At 45.2% G+C, this 22,982-nt stretch overlaps 2 protein-coding genes across 7 annotated transcripts; both read right to left on the bottom strand.

Moving 5' to 3' along the window:
* Positions 1-21: 21 nt before the first annotated feature.
* Positions 22-12,013, bottom strand: LOC110485918 (uncharacterized). 4 transcript variants are annotated; one of them, XM_090195974.1, is made up of 6 exons: positions 11,717-12,013; positions 10,443-11,269; positions 6,259-6,471; positions 3,047-6,118; positions 2,665-2,761; positions 22-2,495 (listed from the first exon to the last, which is right to left on the bottom strand). In XM_090195974.1, exons 2-5 carry the CDS (start codon positions 11,244-11,246, stop codon positions 2,687-2,689), a joined length of 4,164 nt encoding a protein of 1,387 aa, XP_090052100.1. In that variant the 5' UTR covers positions 11,247-11,269; positions 11,717-12,013; the 3' UTR covers positions 22-2,495; positions 2,665-2,686. The 4 variants fall into 4 exon arrangements, with proteins under 4 accessions (XP_090052100.1, XP_090052101.1, XP_090052102.1 ...); XM_090195975.1 differs by having other exon boundaries at positions 10,443-11,275; positions 11,717-11,980; XM_090195976.1 differs by having other exon boundaries at positions 2,669-2,761; positions 10,443-11,985.
* Positions 12,014-12,091: 78 nt separating this feature from the next.
* Positions 12,092-22,921, bottom strand: LOC110485108 (uncharacterized). Of its 3 annotated transcripts, none has more exons than XM_036940583.2 (5): positions 22,702-22,921; positions 20,776-22,192; positions 18,453-18,590; positions 13,445-17,263; positions 12,092-13,348 (listed from the first exon to the last, which is right to left on the bottom strand). In XM_036940583.2, the coding sequence occupies exons 1-4, from the start codon at positions 22,743-22,745 to the stop codon at positions 16,796-16,798; spliced, it is 2,067 nt and encodes a 688-aa protein (XP_036796478.1). In that variant the 5' UTR covers positions 22,746-22,921; the 3' UTR covers positions 12,092-13,348; positions 13,445-16,795. The 3 variants fall into 3 exon arrangements, with proteins under 3 accessions (XP_036796478.1, XP_036796479.1, XP_090052105.1); XM_036940584.2 differs by having other exon boundaries at positions 22,716-22,916; XM_090195979.1 differs by lacking the exons at positions 12,092-13,348; positions 13,445-17,263; positions 18,453-18,590 and adding an exon at positions 19,405-20,517.
* Between the last annotated feature and the right edge of the window lie 61 nt (positions 22,922-22,982).

Here is a 22,982-nt window from a genome sequence, read left to right as displayed (position 1 = left end):
ACTCCACACTTAGTCCTGAGATACAAAGAAAGCAGTTTATTCAGTTAAATATATACAAAATGAAACCGGACAGGATCTATAAGCTTGGGATTGAAAATAGTTAGACAGTTTCCCTGGCTTTTATAACTAAAACAACCTCCTGGTACTGCCCATGCCATAAAAGCAATCTGAACATACAGTACACTGAAAAAAAACTTCAATATGAATCCTCAGAGGATATGGCCAAAAGACAAACCTATGGTGGTATTATTATACTGAACAAAAATATAATAGCAACATGCAACTCTGTTTTTACTGGGTTAGAGTTCATATAAGGAAATAAGTTCATTAGGCACTAATTTATGGATTTCACATGACTGGGCAGAGGTGTAGCCATGGTTGGGCCTTGGAGGGCATAGGCCCACCCACTTGGCAGCCAGGGCCACCCACCACCAGGCTCAGCCAATCAGAAATATTTCTTTCCCCACAAAAGGGCTTCACTACAGACAGAAATGCTCCACAGCACCCCCCACGTGGTCTGCAGTTGTGAGGCCGGATGTACGTACTGACAATTTCTCTAAAACGACGGAGATGGTAGAGAAATCAACATTAAATTATCTGGCAAGAGCTCTGGTGGAAATTCCTGCAGTCAGCATTCTCCCTCAAAACTTGAGACATCCGCGACATTGTGTTGTGTGACAAAACTGTACATTTGAAAGTGGCCGTTTTATTGTCCCCTGCACAAGGTGCACCTGTGTAATGATCATGCTGTTTAATCAGCTTCTTTATGACACAACTGTCAGGTGGATGGATTATCTTGGCAAAGGAGAAAAGCTCACTAACATGGATGTAAACAAATGTGTGCATATGGAACATTTCCTGGATTTGTTTTTTCTTCAGCACTTCACATGTTGTGTTTATGTTTTTGTTCAGTGTACAAATCTAGAAATATTCTGGTGGTAGAATGCAATGTCATTCCAGGTGGTAGAATGCAATCAGTGGTGGAAAAACTACCCAATCGTCATACTTGAGCAAAATTGAAGAAAATGACTCAAGTAAAAGCCACCCAGTAAAATACTACTTACGTAAAAAGTATTTGGTTTTAAAGATACCGAAGTATCAAAAGTAAAATGTAATTGCTAAAATATACTTAAGTATCAAAAGGTAAAATAATTTCTAATTCCTTATATTAAGCCAACCAGACGGCACAATGTGTTCTCTTAATTTACGGATAGCCAGGGACACACTCTAATACTCAGGCCGCCAGATCAGAGGCAGTAGAGATGACCAGGGATGTTCTGATAAGTGTGTGAATTGGACCATTTTCCCGTCCTGCTAGGTATTCAAAATGTAATGAGTACTTTTTGGTGTCAGGGAAATTGTATTGAGTAAAAAGTACATTCTTTTCTTTACGAATGTAGCAAAGTAAAAATGGTCAAAAATAAAAAAGTCAAATAAAGAACAGATACTCCCAAAAACAACTCACTCATCGGCCAGTTAATTTGGTACACCACCCCATTTACGAAAATGGATCGCTCTTACAGACAGCTATATAAAGCAGGGAGACAGGGATTGAGGCATTCAGTTACTGTTCCATTGAACGTTAGAATGTACAAAACAACTGACCACCTTCCTGGGCTTTTCAGGCACAACAGTGTCTAGTGTTAACCGAGAATTTATTTGACCTTTATTTAACTAGGCAAGTCAGTTTAAGAACAAAATATTATTTTCAATGACGGCCTAGGAACAGTGGGTTAACTGCCTGTTCAGGGGCAGAACAACAGATTTGTACCTTGTCAGCACGGGGGTTTGAACTTGCAACCTTCCGGTTACTAGTCCAACGCTCTAACCACTAGAATGATAAAAAAAAATAATAATTAAATCCATTCTGCAGCAGTTGGCGAAAACAACTAGTTGATGAGAGGTCAAAAGAGAATGGCAAGAATCGTGTAAGCTAACAGACGGGCCACAAACAAACAAAAAATGGCGGTGTGCCGAACAGCATCTCAGAACGCACAACTTGTCGATCCTTGTCACGGATGGGCTATTGCAGCAGACGACCACACCGGGTTCCACAGCTAAAAACAAGAAGCAGCAGCTCCAGTGGGCATGTGATCATCAACACTGGACAATCGAGGAGTGAAAAAACATTGCCTGGAGCATGACAGCAAGTTCAGTTTACTTGAGTGGCCTGTGCAGTCCTCAGACCTCAACCCAGTACAGCATCTTTGGGATGAGATGGAATGGGCTGTTTGCAGCATGAATGTATTGCCGTCCAATCTGCAGCAACTGCGTGATGCCATCGCACCAGCATCCCTGTGGAACATTTCAGACAACTTGTAGAATGCCCCGAACAATTCAGGCCGTTCTGGAGGAAAAGGAGGATCCGACCCGTTATGTACCTAATAAACTGGCCAGTGAGTGTATATTAGATAAAGAGAATGTTAGCCAACGGATGTCCAAGGGGTCTGGATGGGTCAGCAGCAGGTTTGAAGGGGAGGTGAGCTCATGACGCACTGTGAAGATCAGCAGAAAAGAAGAAGACTTGAGATGAATGATGTCATTGCGTGAGTGTCACAAATAAAAGATTCTCTAGGTATTATTAGTGACATCTTATATTTTAAGGTGTGATCTGACTACACATTCATTGACATGAAACAGATGTTGAATTTCAAGCTGTTTTACCTACAACATCCGCCCTTTCAGGTTATGTTGGGGCTTCTGATGGGACTTCTTTTAAATGCGTCGATTTCTGCTTCATCTTCAGGTTGAACTCACCAAGCTGCGGAAAAAAACAACATAATTATTGTCTTTAAAAAGGCTTGGTCATATTGATCTCTCAAATCCTCACTATTTGATTAGTAGAAAATCAAGAGGGACATATATCAAGGTTTTGGTGTTTCTGCCACTCTTTGGGGATGAAATGTATTAACGTTTAGAATAGATGCAGACATGCATTCTTCATAACCAATAGGGGACATCACAAATTAGTGAAGTACCTTCATAGCAAAGACAGTACTTTGATTCATTCGAGCAAATGTAGTCTCAAACTCTAAATGTCACAAACCTTTTTCTTTAATTTCACCTTCATCTCTTCGTCTGTCCTTTTCTGCTCTGTCTCCCAGTCTGGCTTTTTCTCAGCCTCGGGTTCAGAGAGGGCAAATAGGTCCGTTGCAGCCACATTCGCCACAGAGTCTGCAAACACCCTCTGCCATTCTGTCAATGATTTGTCCTCCGCTTCTGGCGCCGTCTTGGGCTCTGGTTCAGAGGGGACCTCAAGGCCTTTTGCAACCGCTTCCGCCAAACGCAGTTTCCACCTTGTCATATAGGCTCTGTTTCTCATGGATAAACCTTGGTTGAATAAACCTCCTTTTTCTTCCAGGTTTTTCACCTTTCTCCCTTTTCTATTTGGGAATCCTGTTCTAGAGGGTGCCCCAGAATACTTTGTAGCCACCGGAGGGACCACAAAATGCAATTTCTCCCCTTCTATGACTGCATCTCCTTCTGGCACTTTCTTTGTACCGGGCTCCTTGGCAGCCACCAGAGGAGTTTCTTTAAGCTGCCTCAATTCTTGTATATTTTTGCGATTAATCAAGTTAATCCGATAGCGTTGCCTCTTCAGTTGCATTTTTATACTCAAACGGTTTAGTCCGGCAGGCTTTGAGTCTTGGTTTATGCTGGGATGGACAAGTCTGGGCCACACAGTCTTTACTTCCTGTTCAGGGATGCTCAGGGATGCGTCTGGGTCCCTCACTTGTTCATCCATGTTTGTGAACTGAGGGTTTCCAGTGGCCTGTGTGTATGGCTGGAAAAATCTTTCTGGAGTGCCACTATAGTAAGAAGGTGGGCAGTTGGGGTACAGTGGATACCCAAGGGGGTTAGGGGGGGGCACTGTACCAGGGAGCACGATACTCGGGGGCATGGTACTAGGGAACACGGTAGCAGGGGGAAAGCTACACCCTGGAGGGAAGGCGCTGGCGTAGGGGCCGCCGTGGTATGCCATGTACTGAGAGTACTGCACTGGGTCGGTTGCCATCAAAGATGCACGAGGGTGTGTAGGATCGTTGGAGTATGGGTAAAGCCCCCGGAAGCTTTCCTTGTCCCCATCCCACTCTTTGTCTCGCTCCCACCATCCCTCTCTGTCCTTGTCTCTCTCAGATCTGCTCCTGTCCCACTCTCTGTCCCCGTCTCTAGTACTAGTGCGTATTTTCCTTTCTGTCTCCCACCATCTATATCTATCCAGCTCTCTGGTACTAGAGTGTCTGTCTCTCTCAGATCTGCCCCCGTCTCTCTCTCTGTCCTGGTCTCTGGTGCTTGAGCGTCTGTCTCTGTCTCGCTCAGATCTGCCCCTGTCTCTCTCAGATCTGTCTCTGTCTCTCTCTCTGTCCTGGTCTCTGGTGCTTGAGCGTCTGTATCTGTATCTCTCTCTGTCCTGGTCTCTGGTGCCTGAGCGTCTGTCTCTGTCTCTCTCAGATCTGCACCTGTCTCTGTCTCTCTCAGATCTGCCCCTGTCTCTGTCTCTCTCTCTGTCCTGGTCTCTGGTGCTTGAGCGTCTGTCTCTGTCTCTCTCAGATCTACCCCTGTCTCTGTCTCGGTCCTGGTCTCTGGTGCTAGAGCGTTTGTATTTTGAGGTCCACCGATGGCAAGGAGGGCTGGAGTTGGAGCTATCTGATAACAAGGTAATACTGTGACATTTACTTGAGCATGCTCTCTCCTCTTTATCTTTCCCTTTCTCGCTCTCCTCTTTCTCCTCCTGTTTATCTTCCTCGCTCTCCTCTTTCTCCTCCTGTTTATCTTCCTCGCTCTCCTCTTTCTCCTCCTGTTTATCTTCCTCGCTCTCCTCTTGTTTATCTTCCTCGCTCTCCTCTTTCTCCTCCTGTTTATCTTCCTCGCTCTCCTCTTTCTCCTCCTGTTTATCTTCCTCGCTCTCCTCTTGTTTATCTTCCTCGCTCTCCTCTTTCTCCTCCTGTTTATCTTTCTCACTCTCCCCTTTCTCCTTCTGTTTATCTTTCTCGCTCTCCTTTTCCTCCTTCTGTTTATCTTTCTCACTCTCCCCTTTCTCCTTCTGTTTATCTTTCTCACTCTCCCCTTTCTCCTTCTGTTTATCTTTCTCACTCTCCCCTTTCTCCTTCTGTTTATCTTTCTCACTCTCCTCTTTGTCCTTCTTGCTCTCCTCTTTCTCAACCCCCCACACGCTTTCTTTCTTGCCCCCCTTCTTCCCCAGGTCTCTCTTCTTCCCATACAGCCTCTCCTGGATCCTGTCATTCAGTCGGCCCAACTCCTCCACCCCCAGATCCAGCCCAACAGTCTGCAGCAGGCTCTGGATCTGTCCGTACTTCTGCTCATCCTCAGGCCTCATTTTCCTCTTCTCCTCCACCTGTGGAGACATGGACTTGAGCCTCCCTTTCCTCTTCTCCTCAACAGGTGGAGACTTGGACTTAAGCCTCCCTTTCCTCTTCTCCTCAACAGGTGGAGACTTGGACTTAAGCCTCCCTTCCCTCTTCTCCTCAACAGGTGGAGACTTGGACTTAAGCCTCCCTTTCCTCTTCTCCTCAACAGGTAGAGACTTGGACTTAAGCCTCCCTTTCCTCTTCTCCTCAACAGGTGGAGACTTGGACTTAAGCCTCCCTTTCCTCTTCTCCTCAACAGGTGGAGACTTGGACTTAAGCCTCCCTTTCCTCTTCTCCTCCACCTGTGTAGACTTGGGCTTTTTGTTTTTTGGGCTATCCATAGCCTGGATGAAGCCTAAACTAAGGCTATGTTGCCCAATCTCTCCTCCTCCACTTTGTAAGAGACTGCGGTGCTGTGGCAGAACGTTACCTGCTTGGGCCACTTGACGCAACAGATCCCCAAACGGATTGGGCTGAACCCCGAGTAGTGTGGGCTGACCCCAGAGTATATTGAACGAACCTTGTGGGAACTCATCAAATCGGGAGCGCCTTTTGCGAGAGGGCACCTTCCTCTCACTCTTAGAGTTGGTCTCGAGCTGGCCATGAAGTGGAGGCGGCTGACCTTGTGGCAGCTCCTCTCCCATAGAGGGTAAATCCTTGAAATTGTTGACAATCTTTGAGAGCCTGTCGATGTCCACCCCTTTGTTGAGGACATTGAGGAAGTGCTGGAAGCCCTTGGCTGCTTTGTCCTGAACAATGGGATAAGGGACCAAACATGAGGAAACATCAACAAATAACCATCCACTGCAACAGCTATATACATTTTAAACGTGTATGCTGGTCCGCTTCCAAAACACAATTGATCCCAGATATGGTACATAGTACACACCTCCTTATTCACCATGGGATTGCGTCGCTGCGCCAATAAAGCCTCCACTTTGAGTTTCAGAGGATGCTCCTCTTCATGGACGTCCAGGGTAAGGCTGCCCTTCAATCTGCTGTCTTTGTGCAGGATGGACTCGTTCATCCGTTCCACAAAGCTTTTGACCACTTTGGGCGGATGGAGAACAAGCTTGGGAGGGACCTTCTGGTTGGCAGCCTCCTGGAGTAAATTGAGGAAAATATTGAATGTACCGGCACCACCAGTATCAGAGAATTAAACAAACTATTCTGACCAACAGAAAGAAAAAACATTTGATTTTGAAACCATTCAATTTTGAGATAACCCACTAACTAAAAATGAAGTTAGTTAGTGGGTTATGCCGATTTCAGAACCATAAAACATTGTCCACCCAAATCTGCCAGGGGGGTGCCTAGTCTCCCTTACGGCCAGATCAGGTGCCTACATAGTACACACACCATAGACATACAGTGCCTTGGGGAAGTATTCAGACCCCTTGACTTTCTCCAAATTTTGTTACGTTACAGCCTTATTCCAAAATTGACAAAAAATATATATATAATCCTCAGCAATCCACACACACAATACCCCATAAAAATCTGAAATACATTATTTACATAAGTATTCAGACCCTTTGCTGTGAGACTCAAAACTGAGCTCAGGTGCAACCTGTTTCCATTGATCATCCTTGAGGTGTTTCTACAACTTGATTGGAGTCCACCTGTGGTACATTCAATTGATTGGACATGGTTTGGAAGGCCACACAACTAGAGGTCGACAGATTATGATTTTTCAACGCCGATACCGATACTGATTATTGGAGGACCAAAAAAGCCGATACCGATTAATCAGCCAATTTATTTATTTGTAATAATGACAATTACAACAATACTGAATGAACACTTATTTTAACTTAATATAATACATCAATAAAATCAATTTAGCCTCAAATAAATAATGAAACATGTTCAGTTTGGTTGAAATAATGCAAAAACAAAGTGTTGGAGAAGAAAGTAGTATGTGCCAATATGCAATATGTGCCATGTAAAAATGTGTGCCATGTAAAAAAGCTAACGTTTATGTTCCTTGCTCAGAACATGAGAACATATGAAAGCTGGTGGTTCCTTTTAACATGAGACTTCAATATTCCAAGGTAAGAGGTTTTAGGTTGTAGTTAATATAGTATTTATAGGACAATTTCTCTCTATACCATTTGTATTTCATATACCTTTGACTATTGGATGTTCTTATAGGCACTATAGTATTTCCAGTGTAACAGTATAGCTTCCGTCCCTCTCCTCGCTCCTACCTGGGCTCGAACCAGGAACACATCGACAACAGCCACACTCGAAGCAGTGTTACCCATCGCTCCACAAAAGCCGTGGCCCTTGTAGCGCAAGGGGAAAACTACTCCAAATCTAAAAGCGAGTAACGTACGTTTGAAACGGTATTAGCGCACCCCGCTAACTAGCTAGCCATTTCACATTCGTTACACCAGCCATTAGGCTGATAGTCTTGAAGTCATAAACAGCGCTGTGCTTGCGAAGAGCTGCTGGCAAAACGCACGAAAGTGCTGTTTGAATGAATGATTACGGGCCTGCTGCTGCCTACCATCGCTCAGTCAGACTGCTCTATCAAATCAGACTTAATTATAACATAATAACACAGAAATACGAGCCTTTGTTCATTAATATGGTCGAATCCGGAAACTATAATTTCGAAAACAAAACGTTTATTATTTCAGTGAAATACGGAACCGTTCGGTATTTTATCTAATGGGTGGGTGGCATCCCTAAGTCTAAATATTCTTGTTACATTGCACAACCGTCAATGTTATGTCATAATTACATAAAATTCTGCCAAATTAGTTCGCAATGAGCCAGGCAGCCCAAACTGTCGCATATACCCTGACTCTAAGTGCAATGAACGCAAGAGAAATGACACTATTTCACCTGGTTAATATTGCCTGCTAAAATTGATTAGTGATTACGATTGATTGTTTTTTTAAAGATAAGTGTAATGCTAGCTAGCAATTTACCTTGGCTTCTACTGCATTCGCGTAACAGGCAGGCTACTTGTGGAGTTCAATGGTTAGAGCGTTGGACTAGTTAACTGTACGGTTGCAAGATTGGATCCCCTGAGCTGACAAGGTGAAAATCTGTCGTTCTGCCCCTGAACAAGGCAGTTAACCCACTGTTCCTAGGCCGTAATTGAAAGACTTGCCTAGTTAAATAAAGGTATAACAAACAAACAAAAATTGTAAAAAAGAAAGGAAATCGGCGCCCAAAAACACAGATTTACGATTGTTATGAAAACTTGAAATCGGCCCTAATTAATCGGCCATTCCGATTAAACGGTCGACCTCTACACACAACTGTCTATAAAGGTCCCACAGTTGACAGTGCATGTCACAGCAAAAACCATGCCATGATGTTGAAGGAATTGTCTGTAGAGCTACGAGACAGATCTGGGGAAGGGTAACAAAACATTTTTGCAGCACTGAAGGTCCCCAGGAATACAGTGCCGTCCATCATTCTTAAATAGAAGAAGTTTGGACCACCAAGACTGTTCCTAGAGTTGGCCGCGAGGCCAGACTGAGCAATCGTGGGAGAAGGGCCTGGGTCAGGGAGGTGACCACGATGTTCACTCTGACAGAGCTCTAGAGTCTCTGTGGAGATGGGAGAAACTTCCACTAAATCAGGCTTTAAATGGCAGAGTGGCCAGTTGGAAGCCACTCCTCAGTAAAAGGTACATGACAGCCCGCTTGGAGCTTGCCAAACGGCACCTAAAGAAACAAGATTCTCTGGTTTGATGAAACCAAGATTGAACTCTTTGGCCTGAATGCCAAGAGTCACGTCTGGAGGAAACCTGGCACCATCCCTATGGTGAAGCATGGAGGTGGCAGCATCATGCTGTGGGGATGTTTTTCAGCAGCAGGGACTGGGAGACTGGTCAGGATCGAGGGAAAGATGACTGACGCAAAGTACAGAGAGAGCCTTGCTGAAAACCTGCTACAGAGCGCTGGAAGGTTCACCTTCCAACAGAACAAGAACCCTAAGCACACAGCCAAGACAACGCAAGAGTGGCTTCGGAACAAGTCTTTGAATGTCCTTGTGTGGCCCAGTCAGCGCCCAGACTTGAACATCTCTGGAGAGACCTGAAAATAGCTGTGCAGCAACGCTCCCCATCCAACCTGACAGAGCTTGAGAGGATCTGCAGAGAAGAATGGGAGAAACTCCCCAAATACAGGTGTGCCAAGCTTGTAGTCATACCCAAGAAGACTTGAGGCTGTAGTCGCAGTCAAAGGTGCTTCAACAAAGTACTGAGTAAAGGGTTTGAATACTTATGTAAATGTGATTTCAGTTTTTTTTATTTTTTTATATAATCGGTGATACTATCAAGAGCAGTGTGCGGTTTCTTTTTCCCCTCATGATAAATTAGCAAAAATGCCTAAACCCGTTTTTGCTTTGTCCTTATGGGGTATTGTGTGTAGATGTGTAGATTGTGTGAGGAGAAATTTGATTTAATCATTTTTAGAAATCAGACTAATGTAACAAAATGTGGAAAAAGTCGAGGGGTATGAATACATCCCGAAGGCACTGTATATAGTTTACTCACACACAGCTCCAGCTCTGAGAGGCCCAGCTTATGAGCTAAATCAGCAGCACGTTTCAATTCAGAATGAAAAATGTATGTGTTTATGCTACAAATGTGAGTGTATCAAACCCAAATCTATTAATTCTCTAATCAAACCGAATCGTTTCAAACTAAAATGTATCGTTCCCGTATCAGAGCACATGCATGTCAAATCGTCTTGAAAGGGAAAGATGCACATCCCTATTGTATTTATGTATATGTGGTGAAGTTGTGCTGTTGAGTTTGCGATGTAAGACACATTTCCTGAAAAGGACACACAAAGAACTAAGAAAGACTTTGAAGATGTATGATGCTTATCAAGCCTACGTTGTCCCTGAATACTGATCTAAGATCAGTTTAATATTTTTTTATCTCTAAATGGTTAATAGGGACAGGTTTATGGGTAACTGATTCTAGATCTTCACTTGGGGGTTATTTAACTGCCTCTCCTTAGTCTATGTAATGGAACAGAACAGTGCATCAAACATCAGGAAATCAATTGATTCATCAATACAGATGTAGTAACAAGCACATACCTTTGAGCGACATTCATTGGTCCATGCCCGCTTTCTCAAAATGCAATTCACCCTCTCTTTAAGAGTAACATCGTTATCGGAAACATTTGTTGGTAACACTTCAAGGTCCTTGTCCTTCGTCTTCTGTTTACAGATGGCCTTTGATTCAGGCCCAACCAATTCCATGGCAAAAACAACTTTTTTATGGGCAATCTGTTCCTCGATCTCCAGCTCCATCCTGTTCCGAAGGAGCTCCAGCTCCTCCACACTGAGCTCCACAGGATCTCCATCAACCTCCCCATCTGTGTCTGGGGAGAAGGGAGCACCACTACCCCTCAATGAGCCTTCGCTCCAGTCTCTGGACGATGGGTCCATTGTGTAGCTCATATCAGAGGAAGCACCATAGTCCTCCCAACCTTCTCTAGTCCTCCTCATGCTGGAGTATTCACTGTAGAGCTCTCTGGCCATAGCCTGGCCGTTGCCTCTCGTCTCAAGGCCATCGTCCCATTGCCCTGAGCTCGGTTCTCTGTACTCCCTCCGCTGACTGCATCTCTCTGGTTCTTCATACTCCCTCCGCTGACTGCATCTCTCTGGTTCTCCATACTCCATCCGCTGACTGCATCTCTCTGGTTCTCCATACTCCATCCGCTGACTGCATCTCTCTGGTTCTTCATACTCCATCTGCTGACTGCATCTCTCTGAATCTCTATACTCCATCTGCAGACTGCATGTCTCTGGTTCTTCATACTCCATCTGCAGACTGCATGTCTCTGGTTCTTCATACTCCCTCTGGTGACTGCGCCTCTCTGGATCCATTGGGTACATTCTGCCAAGGTGCCTGAGCTGGGCTGATACTCCAGAGAATAAAGGGGTGGTGAACTGTACTGTGTGTCTAGGTGACAACTATGAGACTAACGTTAAGCATGTGATGAATATAAACATGTTTTGTCGTTGATTATGCTACATTGGATGTTCTTTGCCCATATATGCCTGTTCAAGGCAAGACATAAGGACTCTAAGTAATTAACAGGCTTCTAACAAACAAGTTCAAATATATAGGTAGTTAAATTTGACTTATATAATGCCAACCTGCTTGTAAAATATTGTTTTGAATGTCAGCTGAAATGTGCTAGGTAGTCATCTAATTTTCAGAGCAGGCCCGCATATAGTTGCTAGCTAAATATTGTCAAATGTAAGCATGCCAGGTAGAATACCGACAAAATATATAAAATATCCAAATCTAAAGTCACGTTGCCACTTAAAAGGTGCAAGCAATGATTGTAATAATTGTTTACCTCCCGTCTGCCCCCTTCTAACGCGCTAATGCTACCTTCGCAGGCCTTTGTGTTCGCCGTCTCGTTCTGGATCTTCAGAGGTACCGATAACGTGCACGTACACAACCAGAGTCTGAAAAAAAATCGAAGTGCTTTGACTTGGAAATACTATTGTATATTGTAAATTGTTAGAACGGTAACTGATCAAACCATAAACTCGTTTCCAGGCCCCTAATTCGAGTTAAATTATTTCAGCTTCATAGGACCAAAAATTCCAATACTGCCACCAATAGGGCAGAATGCGAAAGTGCATGGGATTTTCTAATACAAAACCAATGGAAGGTGTCCCTGAAAAGGACTAAAGCTCAATGCGTTGAAATATGACACACTACACACTTACAATATTAGACAGAATATTTTATTCAATTACATATTTACAAAGTGAAAGATGATCTATAGAAATCGGTGGGCTGACTGAACTGGGGAATGAAACAATGGCAGTTATTTTAGCTATCAGGCATGACAACTTACAAACATAATTCCGCCGCTAGTCTTTTCATCGCATTGATACACATGTACTATGTCCAGGGCCAGGAGTGTTTCCTGACCACATGACCAGACCAAGTAAACTCCACGCCCTTATTTGGTTTATAAACAGGCAAATTGTCTCTGGCAGCCAAATACTCCATCTAAATTGAGGTACGGTTCTAGAAACATAAAGCCATCTACTTTCATATGCAAAATATAAATTTACTCCAGTGTTATAAAAGCAATAAGGCCAGAGGAAGAGTGGTATATGGTCAATATACCACGGCTAAGGTCTTTTCTTATGTATGACGCAACACAGAGTGCCTGGACACAGCCCTTGGCAGTGGTATTGGTCCTAATCCCAAACCCCAGAGGAGCCTTATTGCTATTATAAACTGGTTACCAACGTAATTAGAGCCGTAAAACTAAATGTTTAGTCATACCTGTGGTATACGGTCTGATATACCATGGCTTTCAGCCAATCAGAAATCAGGCCTCAAACCACCCAGTTTATAAAACCGGTTTTAACAGTTGCAGCCGACAGTATTTTTCGGGGATGAGTTTGTGGTGTCCATCTTCCGTTTCTACACAGGTTTTTGGAGACGCAGATCGCTAATTAGCACAGGTAGTCAACTGTCTCTGTACGTTTTCCGTAAACCAGCACTGGAACATGGAAATATGGCCGTGGGGGAACCCTAACCCAATAAACGGGCGTTTGTTTCTCTCCACTGATGTGTAAGATAGTTCCTTATGTTTCCAAAATCGTACCGCAAACGATGTGTGAAATGATGCATGTTAACATTTAGTGCAAGTGTCTGGGGTCTTAATAAAACTCCCCCGGCCAGAAGATACTATCGTCAGTAGACGCTAAAGGTACTTAGCATATATGAGCGGCCTAGGTCCTACCACATACACACAATACCAATAAATTACACTGAAAATAACTTCAATGTGAAGCATTTAAGGACAAGGCTCAACTTTAACAAATCCTTTGTTAGTGTCATTACAAATCTATAAAATGGTTGATAGGTAACAACGTAAGCCAACTGATGTCCATAGGGTCTGGATGGGTCAGCAGCAGGTTCTATTCTAGTGGGAGATGAGCTCATGACGCCCAGTGAAGATCTGCAGAAAAGAGAAAGAGTTGAGACGAACGACTTGCTATGATATAATACAATCATGTTCCCTTGAAACCAATGTATTTCTGGTGCTTTTACTTACAACAGCTAGCCATCCTTTGAGGCTGCGTTAGGCGCGCCTATCTTCAGCTTGAACTCTTCAAGTTGAGGAACATTTAAGAAATTCAATGTCATTAAAAGGCTTTGCCATAACAAGGACAAAATGTGGTTGAATGGTGAACGCCAAGTCATAGGTAGATAAAAGGTCAACAGAACCTCATCTTAGTGAAAACATGGGTATTTCAGATAACCAAGGGAGAACTTGTTGTTTCTCCCCTCGTCTCTTTCTCAGCCTCTGGTTCAGAGAGAAAGCCAGGGCCCATTATAGCCACATTCTCCACAAGGTCTGCTAGCAGTTTCTCGCCATCTTTAATTGCGTCGTCCTCTCCTTCTCGGCCTTTGGTTCCAAGAGGGCCTGAGGGCTCTTTGCAGACACTTTCTCCATATGATCTGCAAACAGTTTCCTCTTTCTGTTTTTTTGTTGGGCCCTGGTTCAGAGGGAAGCCAAGAGTCATTTGTAATCAACTGAGGAACTACTTTCTCTATTGTGTCTGCAAGCAGTTCCTTCCCTTCTGTCATTCCTCCCTCCCCTTCCATCTTGGGTGCTGGTTCAGAATTGGCCTCAGTGCCTTTAGCATCTGCTTTTGCCTTTGACAGTTTCCCCCTTGTCAAATAGGTTCTGTGTACCGTTATGAATATCTCTCCTTTTTCCTCTAGTGTTTATTTTTTATTTTTCTTGGGCTTTGGCTCAGAGGGGTCCCCTGAGTCCTTTGCAGCCTCTAGAGGCACTTTCTCCTTAGTGTGTACAAGTGGCGTCTTCCCTTTGTACTGGCAAGCCTTTTTCCTCCTCTTTGCAAGATGCTTCCCCTTCCCTTTCATCTTGTACTGATGCCTCTTTAGACATCCGATTAGAATCCTCATGAAGACACCTGGATACAACATTTTTAGCAGATTTTATTCAGAGGGGACCGCAGAGTCCATTGCAGTCACCTGAGGAGCCACTTTCTCTGCAGCGTCAGCATGTGGTTCCTCGCCTTCTAGTTCTTTCTTAGGCCCTGTTTCAGAGGGGGACTCCTTTGTCGCTATCCGAGTGGTCAATACCGCGGGGGACTTCTTTGTCACCATCTGACAGGACACTTTCACTACGGCTTCTGCATGCTTGTCTCTTTTCCTTGTGGTTGCTAGCTGGCTGGGTGTATGTGAGATGGTGGTTGCTAGCAGGTTGGATGTATGTGCATCTCTGACTTAAGACCGCTGGAGTGCTGGCAGGCTGGGAAGATGTGAGCTGGAGGTTGCTAGCAGGCTGGGTAGATGTGAGCTGGAGGTTGCTAGCAGGCTGGGTAGATGTGAGCTGGAGGTTACTAGCAGGCTGGGTAGATGTGAGCTGGAGGTTACTAGCAGGCTGGGTAGATGTGAGCTGAATGTTGCTAGTAGCAGGCTGGTTGCTAGTAGCAGGCTGGGAAGATGTGAGCTGGAGGTTGCTAGCAGGCTGGGTAGATGTGAGCTGGAGGTTACTAGCAGGCTGGGTAGATGTGAGCTGAATGTTGCTAGTAGCAGGCTGGGTAGATGTGAGCTGAATGTTGCTAGTAGCAGGCTGGGTAGATGTGAGCTGGAGGTTACTAGCAGGCTGGGTAGATGTGAGCTGGAGGTTACTTGCAGGCTGGGTAGATGTGAGCTGGAGGTTGCTAGCAGGCTGGGTAGATGCGAGCTGGAGGTTGCTAGCAGGCTGGGTAGATGAGAGCTGGAGGTTGCTAGCAGGCTGGGTAGATGTGAGCTGAATGTTGCTAGTAGCAGGCTGGGTATATGTGAGCTGGAGTATGCTAGCAGGCTGGGTAGATGTGAGCTGGAGGTTACTAGCAGGCTGGGTAGATGTGAGCTGGAGGTTGCTAGCAGGCTGGGTAGATGAGAGCTGGAGGTTGCTAGCAGGCTGGGTAGATGTGAGCTGAATGTTGCTAGTAGCAGGCTGGGTAGATGTGAGCTGGAGTATGCTAGCAGGCTGGGTAGATGTGAGCTGGAGGTTACTAACAGGCTGGGTAGATGAGAGCTGGAGGTAGCTAGCAGGCTGGGCAGATGAGAGCAGGAGGTTGCTAGCAGGCTGGGTAGATGAGAGCTGGAGGTTGCTAGCAGGCTGGGTAGATGTGAGCTGGAGGTTGCTAGCAGGCTCGGTGTATGCATATGTCTGGTTTAAGGCTGTGGTTCCATTAGAGTAATATGGGGGGGGGGGGGGTTAGGTAGGAGGGGCTTGTTACCAGGCAGCATGGCAACAGCGGGCATGATTCCAGGAAGCATGGTACCAGGGGACATAATACCAGGAAGCGTGGTATCAGGGGGGCATGGTACCAGGGGGATAACCCCTCCCTGGAGGGAAGGCAATGGTGTAGGGGCTGCTGTGGTATGCCATATACGGAGAGTACTGGGTGGGGCAGTAGATTCTCATCCTCCTCATGCATCTATGATGGCAAACAGGGTATATAGGGTCCATGGAGTATGAGTAGAGCTCAATGGAGCCGTCTATAGACTCATCCCCATGCCTAATCCTCTCAGATCTCTCTATGTCCCAGTCTCTAGTAATAGTGTGACAGTTGCTGTCGGTGTCCCAGTTTCTGGTCCCAGAACGTTTGTCTCTGGTCCTTTGCAGCCACCTGTCTATGTCCTTGTCTATCTCTCGGTTTCTGTCTTTCTCAGATCTGCCCCGGTCTCTCTCTCGGCCTCCGTCACAGTCTTTCTCTGGGTCTCTGTCCCGGTGTCTCTCAGATCTGTCCCGGTCTCCCTCTTGGCCTCCGTCCCAGTCTTTCTCTGGGTCTTTGTCCCGGTCTCCCTCTCGGCCTCCGTCACAGTCTGTCCCGGTGTCTCTCAGATCTGTCCCGGTCTCCCTCTTGGCCTCCGTCCCAGTCTTTCTCTGGGTCTTTGTCCCGGTCTTTATCTCTGTTCCTTTCTGATCTGTTAGTTTCTCTGACTACCGGTATGTCCTTGTCTCTCACTGGTACTGGAGTATCTGTGCCCGTCTCCCTTTCAGTTTTTCTCAGATCTGTCCCTTTCTCTGACTCGGTCCTTCTCTCTGGTACGAGAGCATCTTTGCCCGTATCTCTCTCTCGCAGGAATGTCCCCTTTTCTGACTCTGTCCTCGTCTCCCTCTCTGTCCCGATCTCTGGTACTAGAGTGTCTGTGACTATCTCCCTCTCCATCTCTTTCAGATGTGTCCATTTATCTGACTATATCCTCCTCCCTCCCTCTGTCCTTGCCCAGAGTTTCGGTGGCAGTCCCTCTCAGATCTGTCCCTGTCTCTATGTCCCATACCCTGTTACTAGAGCTGCTGTATTCAACGGTCATGTTTGAGTGCTGGTTTAGAAGGGGGCTGGCGCTGTCTGATGGTAATGAGGAAGTACTGAGATGTTTAAATGAAGGCTCGCTTTCCTTTTTCTCTTTTCCCCTTCTCATTCTCAAACTCCTTCCTTTTCAAGTCTCCCATCTTCCCATACAGCCTGTCATTGGTCCTGTCTGTCAGCTGACCCAACTCCTCAACCCCCAAGTCCAGCCCAACGATCTCCAGCAGGGTCTGCATCTGCTCGTGCCGCTGCTCATCCTCAAGCCTCACCTTCGTCTTCTCCTCAACTAGAGAAGACTTGGATCTACTGCTGGAGTCAACATGACCCTCGGGCAGAGTCGGCCAAACTTGTGGTAGCTCCTCGCCCACAATGAGTAACCCATTTTTGTTGTTGACGATCTTTGAGAGCTTGTTGAGGTCCACCCCTTCATTGAGGACATTGAGGAAGCGCTGGAAGCCTGTGGCTGCTATGTCTTTCTCCTGTGTCCTGAGTGAATGAACTGGCCTCTGAATTTGCAGTTTATCATTCGGGACCACCTAACAGGAAACATGATGAAATATCAATGAATATCTAACCACTTCAGCTATCAACAAACTAGTGCTGGGCGATTAACCGAAATTTGGGGTATTTTTCTTTTTTTAAACTAATTGACCGACGTATGTTCAATTATTTGAATACCACTTCGTTCAGTTTTTTTTAGTTGGGAATTGTAGTTTCCAACAGGCCAATATTCAGCATGCTTTAGCGCATAACTACAATGACCATAATCCATCTACTTGTCTGGTCTGTTTCTTTCACGTCATCTATTGAAGAGAGAAGAATGCACAATTGTGAGGTGATATAGAGAGCAACTGTTGCTTTGTGAGGTCTCTCTCCCTGAAAATACATAATCTAGTTGGTATTCAGCAGTCATAAAAGTATGCCTTATTTACTTTGAAGGAAATAGTGATTTTGTAAGACAGCATAGGCAGAAGCTCTATAGAGATGATATGACTTGGAATGAAATAAGGTCATCAAATAAAACAAATGTAATATTCACAAATTAAATATTTTATTAAATTAAAGTAACGTGAATAAATTAAAGGTTAATAAGTGATAAGCAGTAATTGGCAGTCACTACCATCATGGGGCTTTTATTAATAGTTTTACTCTATTAGAGCATTCAACCCACATAATCCACAATGCATTTCATGTTAAAAAATGATAAAACTGAAAAAGCACTAATCGCTCCGCACTAAAACAATCAAAATGTGTTCGATTTGCATCATCAACACCGGCCCATCAAACGTATCCTTCACTTACGTATCACTTGTGAAATGCTCGCACACACACACACACAACCTTTGTGTTATCATGGGCTTGGCTGTGTTCATCTGAACGTCACAATGAATGCATTTGGTTGCATAATGACTCATTCGGCAATGATTGGTGTTTAGCTGGCTAGTTGTGCTACAGGTTCTCTCAAGCTAGGTAGCAATTGATGCATCAGGTGGCTGACAGGGATAACACTAATGTAGCGGTGACATTTTAGAAAAAAAAATATAGGCCTATAAGAACACAACAAAATATTATGAAGCGTACAATTAAGTAGGCACTTCATTTCCTGCCAATTTGAAATGGGTGTCAATGGGAGAAATCGATTGTATAAATCGGGGGCCATGGTTTTCTTGACTTCATTCTTATGATACTTTTGCCGACCTCTATGGTTTTGTTATGGCTACATACCTCATTGTCGGGATAGCGTCGCTGGTTCATTAAAACCCTCAGTCTCAGAAGACGGGCCTCTTCATTTTCTAGGGGAGCGCTAATCATCAGCTCCAATGCTCGCATCTTGTTTTGTTTCTTCAGCTCGGGAGGGGTATCCTGGAGGAAAATAGAGACAATATTTTAGTATGTGCAATGCAGTTGTCTCTGAATAGTGATCTCAGGTCAGTTTCTATTTCCCTCTTAGACTCTTAATGGTTTTGGGTAGCTGATCTTAGATCTGTGTTTGGCGAAAAGGGGTTCTGCTGCTAAGTCCATGTAGCAGAAACATCAGAATCAGGAAAGATCTGATGGTCACCCTGACGAAGGCTGTTGTAGCCGCAACGCATTGGTGGATGTGTTTATTTTTGCTATGCACAAGCCACAAACAATAAAAGGCTTAACATGTTTTACGCTGAGGCCTCCCGGGTGGCGCAGTGGTTAAGGGCGCTGTACTGCAGCGCCAGCTGTGCCATCAGAGTCCCTGGGTTCGCGCGCAGGCTCTGTCGTAACCGGCCGCGACCGGGAGGTCCGTGGGGCGACGCACAATTGGCCAAGTGTTGTCCGGGTTAGGGAGGGCTTGGTCGGTAGGGATGTCCTTGTCTCATCGCGCACCAGCGACTCCTGTGGCAGGCTGGGCGCAGTGCGCGCTAACCAAGGTTGCCAGGTGCACGGCGTTTCCTCCGACACATTGGTGCGGCTGGCTTCCGGGTTGGAGGCGTGCTGTGTTAAGAAGCGGTGCGGCTTGGTTGGGTTGTGTATCGGAGGACGCATGACTTTCAACCTTCGTCTCTCCCGAGCCCGTACGGGAGTTGTAGCGATTAGACAAGATAGTAGCTACTACAACAATTGGATACCAAATTGGGGAGAAAAAGGGGTAAAAATTAAATAAATTTAAAAAAAACATGTTTTACGCTACACGCCAGTGCCTGGATTTTTTTGGACAAAGGCTTTTTTGGCATTCTTTACTATCCATCAACTTCTTTTGGATCTCTCAGGGAAAATTTATTCATAAGTGTTGAGATCAATTCAGAATTTAATTCAATTCAACCCATTAATTGAAATTTGAATGAGTTGTTTACACCCCACAGGATGCAGATTTCTTTAATAAAGTAGAATTTTAAATAAATTAAACTTAGATATGGCCATATGAGACTCAATCCTTCGACAAATACTTTGCCAAAATCACCTGACACCTCTTACTAAAGGATAGATACCATTTTAAATGCTAGTTTGATTATAACTCAATGATGTCAAACAGTATTTTGTTTGTATTTTTGTCATGAAATGTTCCTTCCAATCTGGAGTGTTTGTTCAAATGGATTCTGAGAAATGTATGTTTTTCTATCATTACATGTAATAACATGTAAAGTGAATGATTCATAATTAGAGAACCTCCATAACTAACTTTGCATATATCTCCAGACCACTGTAATTGTAACTTGTTTTAGGGGGATGAGTTAAAAAAAGGTTTAGCCCAGGGGTCTAGCAGTATGGCATTTTTGCCGCACTGCTTTGCTTTATCTTGGCCAGGTCACAGTTGTAAATGAGAACTTGTTCTCAACTGGCCTACCTGGTTAAATAAAGGTGAAAAAATGTAAATAAAATAGCACTTACCCACCTTGCCTCTTATTTCCCGAACCTAGACTGTGCCTGTTTGGTGACACTTTCCCCAAGTAGGAGGGAATTTCCGTGGTTGGTAGACGGTTATGTCGCCAAGCAGTGCCCAGGAAATAATTCAATTTAATTGTTAACCCCCCTCCCCTCCAAATCAAACATGGATTCCAATTTCTGTTTTTGCTTTACGCGCACACCTGTTTCTCCCACCTGTTTGGCCTAACTAATCAGCCTCGCAATACGGGCGCCGTGCTGCAACAGACAGGAAGCAGAAATGGTGTGCGAGCAAACCTTGAAATCCATCTTTGATTAATAGTCATTTCAGCGTGACTTGACTTGAACGCTTCTCCAATGTCACGCCCCAAGACAGAAAGTTAAATAAATGTACTTACACGTTATTAACTGTATATATGATGGCGAGCTGGTCGGGCTACAACATGTCAAACATAGTTTTGGTAAAAATGCATGATGTCAACATGAACATAATGATGTATGGAATAAATTAAAAGGCGAATTTGACACAAATCTAGATTTTTGCATGAACTATCCCTTTAATTCAAATGTAATTCTGCTTCCTGTGGAGTGTGGCCAATTCAAATCTAATACTTTTATGGGAATTAAAGACCAATTAGCAATTCAGAATTAACCCCAACCCTGATTAATAAATACAGCACTAATAGGTACATACCTTACTCAGAATGTCCAGCACCCTCCGTTTAAGAGGTATGCGTGACGACTGGTCCGCGACATTACTGTTGAATGTTCTATTGTTCGCCTTCCTCTGTTTAGACATGCCCTTCGCTGTTGTGTATGCAGTCTGTGTTTTAGGCATGTCCTTAGCTCCGCGTTTAACCTTTTGCAAAGCAAGAACAGCTCTCTTCTCCTCTATGAGCTCCAGGTCCTCCACACTGGGCTCCACAGGATCTCCATCAACGTCCCCATCTGTGTCTGGGGAGAAGGGAGCAGCACTACCCCTCAATGAGGCTTCGCTCCAGTCTCTGGACGATGGGTCCATTATGTAGCTCATATCAGAGGAAGCACCATAGTCCCCCCAACCTTCTCTAGTCCTCCTCATGCTGGAGTATTCACTGTAGAGCTCTCTGGCCATAGCCTGGCCGCTGTCTCTCTTAAGGCTATCGTTCCATTGTCCTGAGCTCGGTTCTCCATACTCCTTCCGCCGACTGCGCCTCTCTGGTTCTCCGTACTCCCTCTGGTGACTGCGCCTCTCTGGTTCTCCGTACTCCCTCTGGTGACTGCGCCTCTCTGGTTCGCCGTACTCCCTCTGGTAACTGCGCCTCTCTGGTTCGCCGTACTCCCTCTGGTAACTGCGCCTCTCTGGTTCGCCGTACTCCCTCTGGTAACTGCGCCTCTCTGGTTCGCCGTACTCCCTCTGGTGACTGCGCCTCTCTGGTTCGCCGTACTCCCTCTGGTGACTGCGCCTCTCTGGTTCGCAATACTCCCTCTGGTGACTGCGCCTCTCTGGTTCGCAATACTCCCTCTGGTGACTGCGCCTCTCTGGTTCGCCATACTCCCTCTGGTGACTGCGCCTCTCTGGTTCGCCATACTCCCTCTGGTGACTGCGCCTCTCTGGTTCGCCATACTCCCTCTGGTGACTGCGCCTCTCTGGTTCGCCATACTCCCTCTGGTGACTGCGCCTCTCTGGTTCTCCATACTCCCTCTGGTGACTGCGCCTCTCTGGTTCTCCACACTCCCTCTGGTGACTGCGCCTCTCTGGTTCTCCACACTCCCTCTGGTGACTGCGCCTCTCTGGTTCTCCATACTCCCTCTGGTGACTGCGCCTCTCTGGTTCTCCATACTCCCTCTGGTGACTGCGCCTCTCTGGTTCTCCATACTCCCTCTGGTGACTGCGCCTCTCTGGTTCTCCATACTCCCTCTGGTGACTGCGCCTCTCTGGTTCTCCATACTCCTTCCGCTGACTGCATCGCTCTGGTTCTCCATACTCCCTCTGGTGACTGTGCCTCTCTGGTTCTTCATACTCCCTCTGGTGACTGTGCCTCTCTGGTTCTTCATACTCCCTCTGGTGACTGCGCCTCTCTGGATCCATTGGGTACATTCTGCCAAGGTGTCTGAGCTGGGCTGATACTCTGCAGAGAATAAAGGGGCGGTGAACTGTACTGTGTGTCTGGGTGACAACTATAAGACTAACGTTAAGCATGTGATGAATATAAACATGTTGGTCCTTGATGATGCTATTTTGGCTGTTATTTGCCCATATATGCATGCTCAAGGCAAGACATAAGTCCTCAAACGAATTAAAAGGGTTTTAAACAAACAAGTTGAGTTCCAATATACAAGTAGTTGCATTTGTCTTCTTTAATGCTAACTTAGCTTGCTTGTACGTTATTGTTCTGAATGTCAGCTGAAATGTGCTAGCGTTAGCCAGCTAACGTTAGCCATGGTTTACTACCTAGCTAGTTTGTAATGTAATTTTCAGAGCAGGCTGGCATATACCTTGCTAGCTAACGATGGTAAATGCAAGCATGTCAGATAGAATGTCGACAAATACATGAAATTGCCACATTGAAATAGTCACATTACACATTTTCCATAATAAGGTGGCGGCAAACATCGACTATAGCTAATGATTGCCTACCTCGAGTCTGTTACCTTCGCGCAGGCTTGTGTTCGCCGTCTCATTCTGGATCTTGTCGGGTCAAACAATTTGCATTACCAGTTTCTCTTAAAAATCGGAGTGCTTCGACTTCAATATAAAATGTATAGATCGTGTTAAATTCGTTATAAAGGCAACTGGTCAAACAACAAACTCGTTTCTTGTCTACTTCGTCTAATAGTTCTGTATTCAGCTTCATAGGATCGACATTCCAATACTGCCACCAATAGGACGGAGTGCGAAGAGCATGGCATTTTCTATGA

Source organism: Oncorhynchus mykiss, chromosome 13 (assembly GCF_057628025.1).
Source record: "Oncorhynchus mykiss isolate SJ-2025 chromosome 13, ASM5762802v1, whole genome shotgun sequence".
NCBI lineage: Eukaryota > Metazoa > Chordata > Actinopteri > Salmoniformes > Salmonidae > Oncorhynchus > Oncorhynchus mykiss.
Note: the sequence above shows the minus strand (reverse complement) of the source record. Positions and strands in the feature narration are given on the sequence as shown.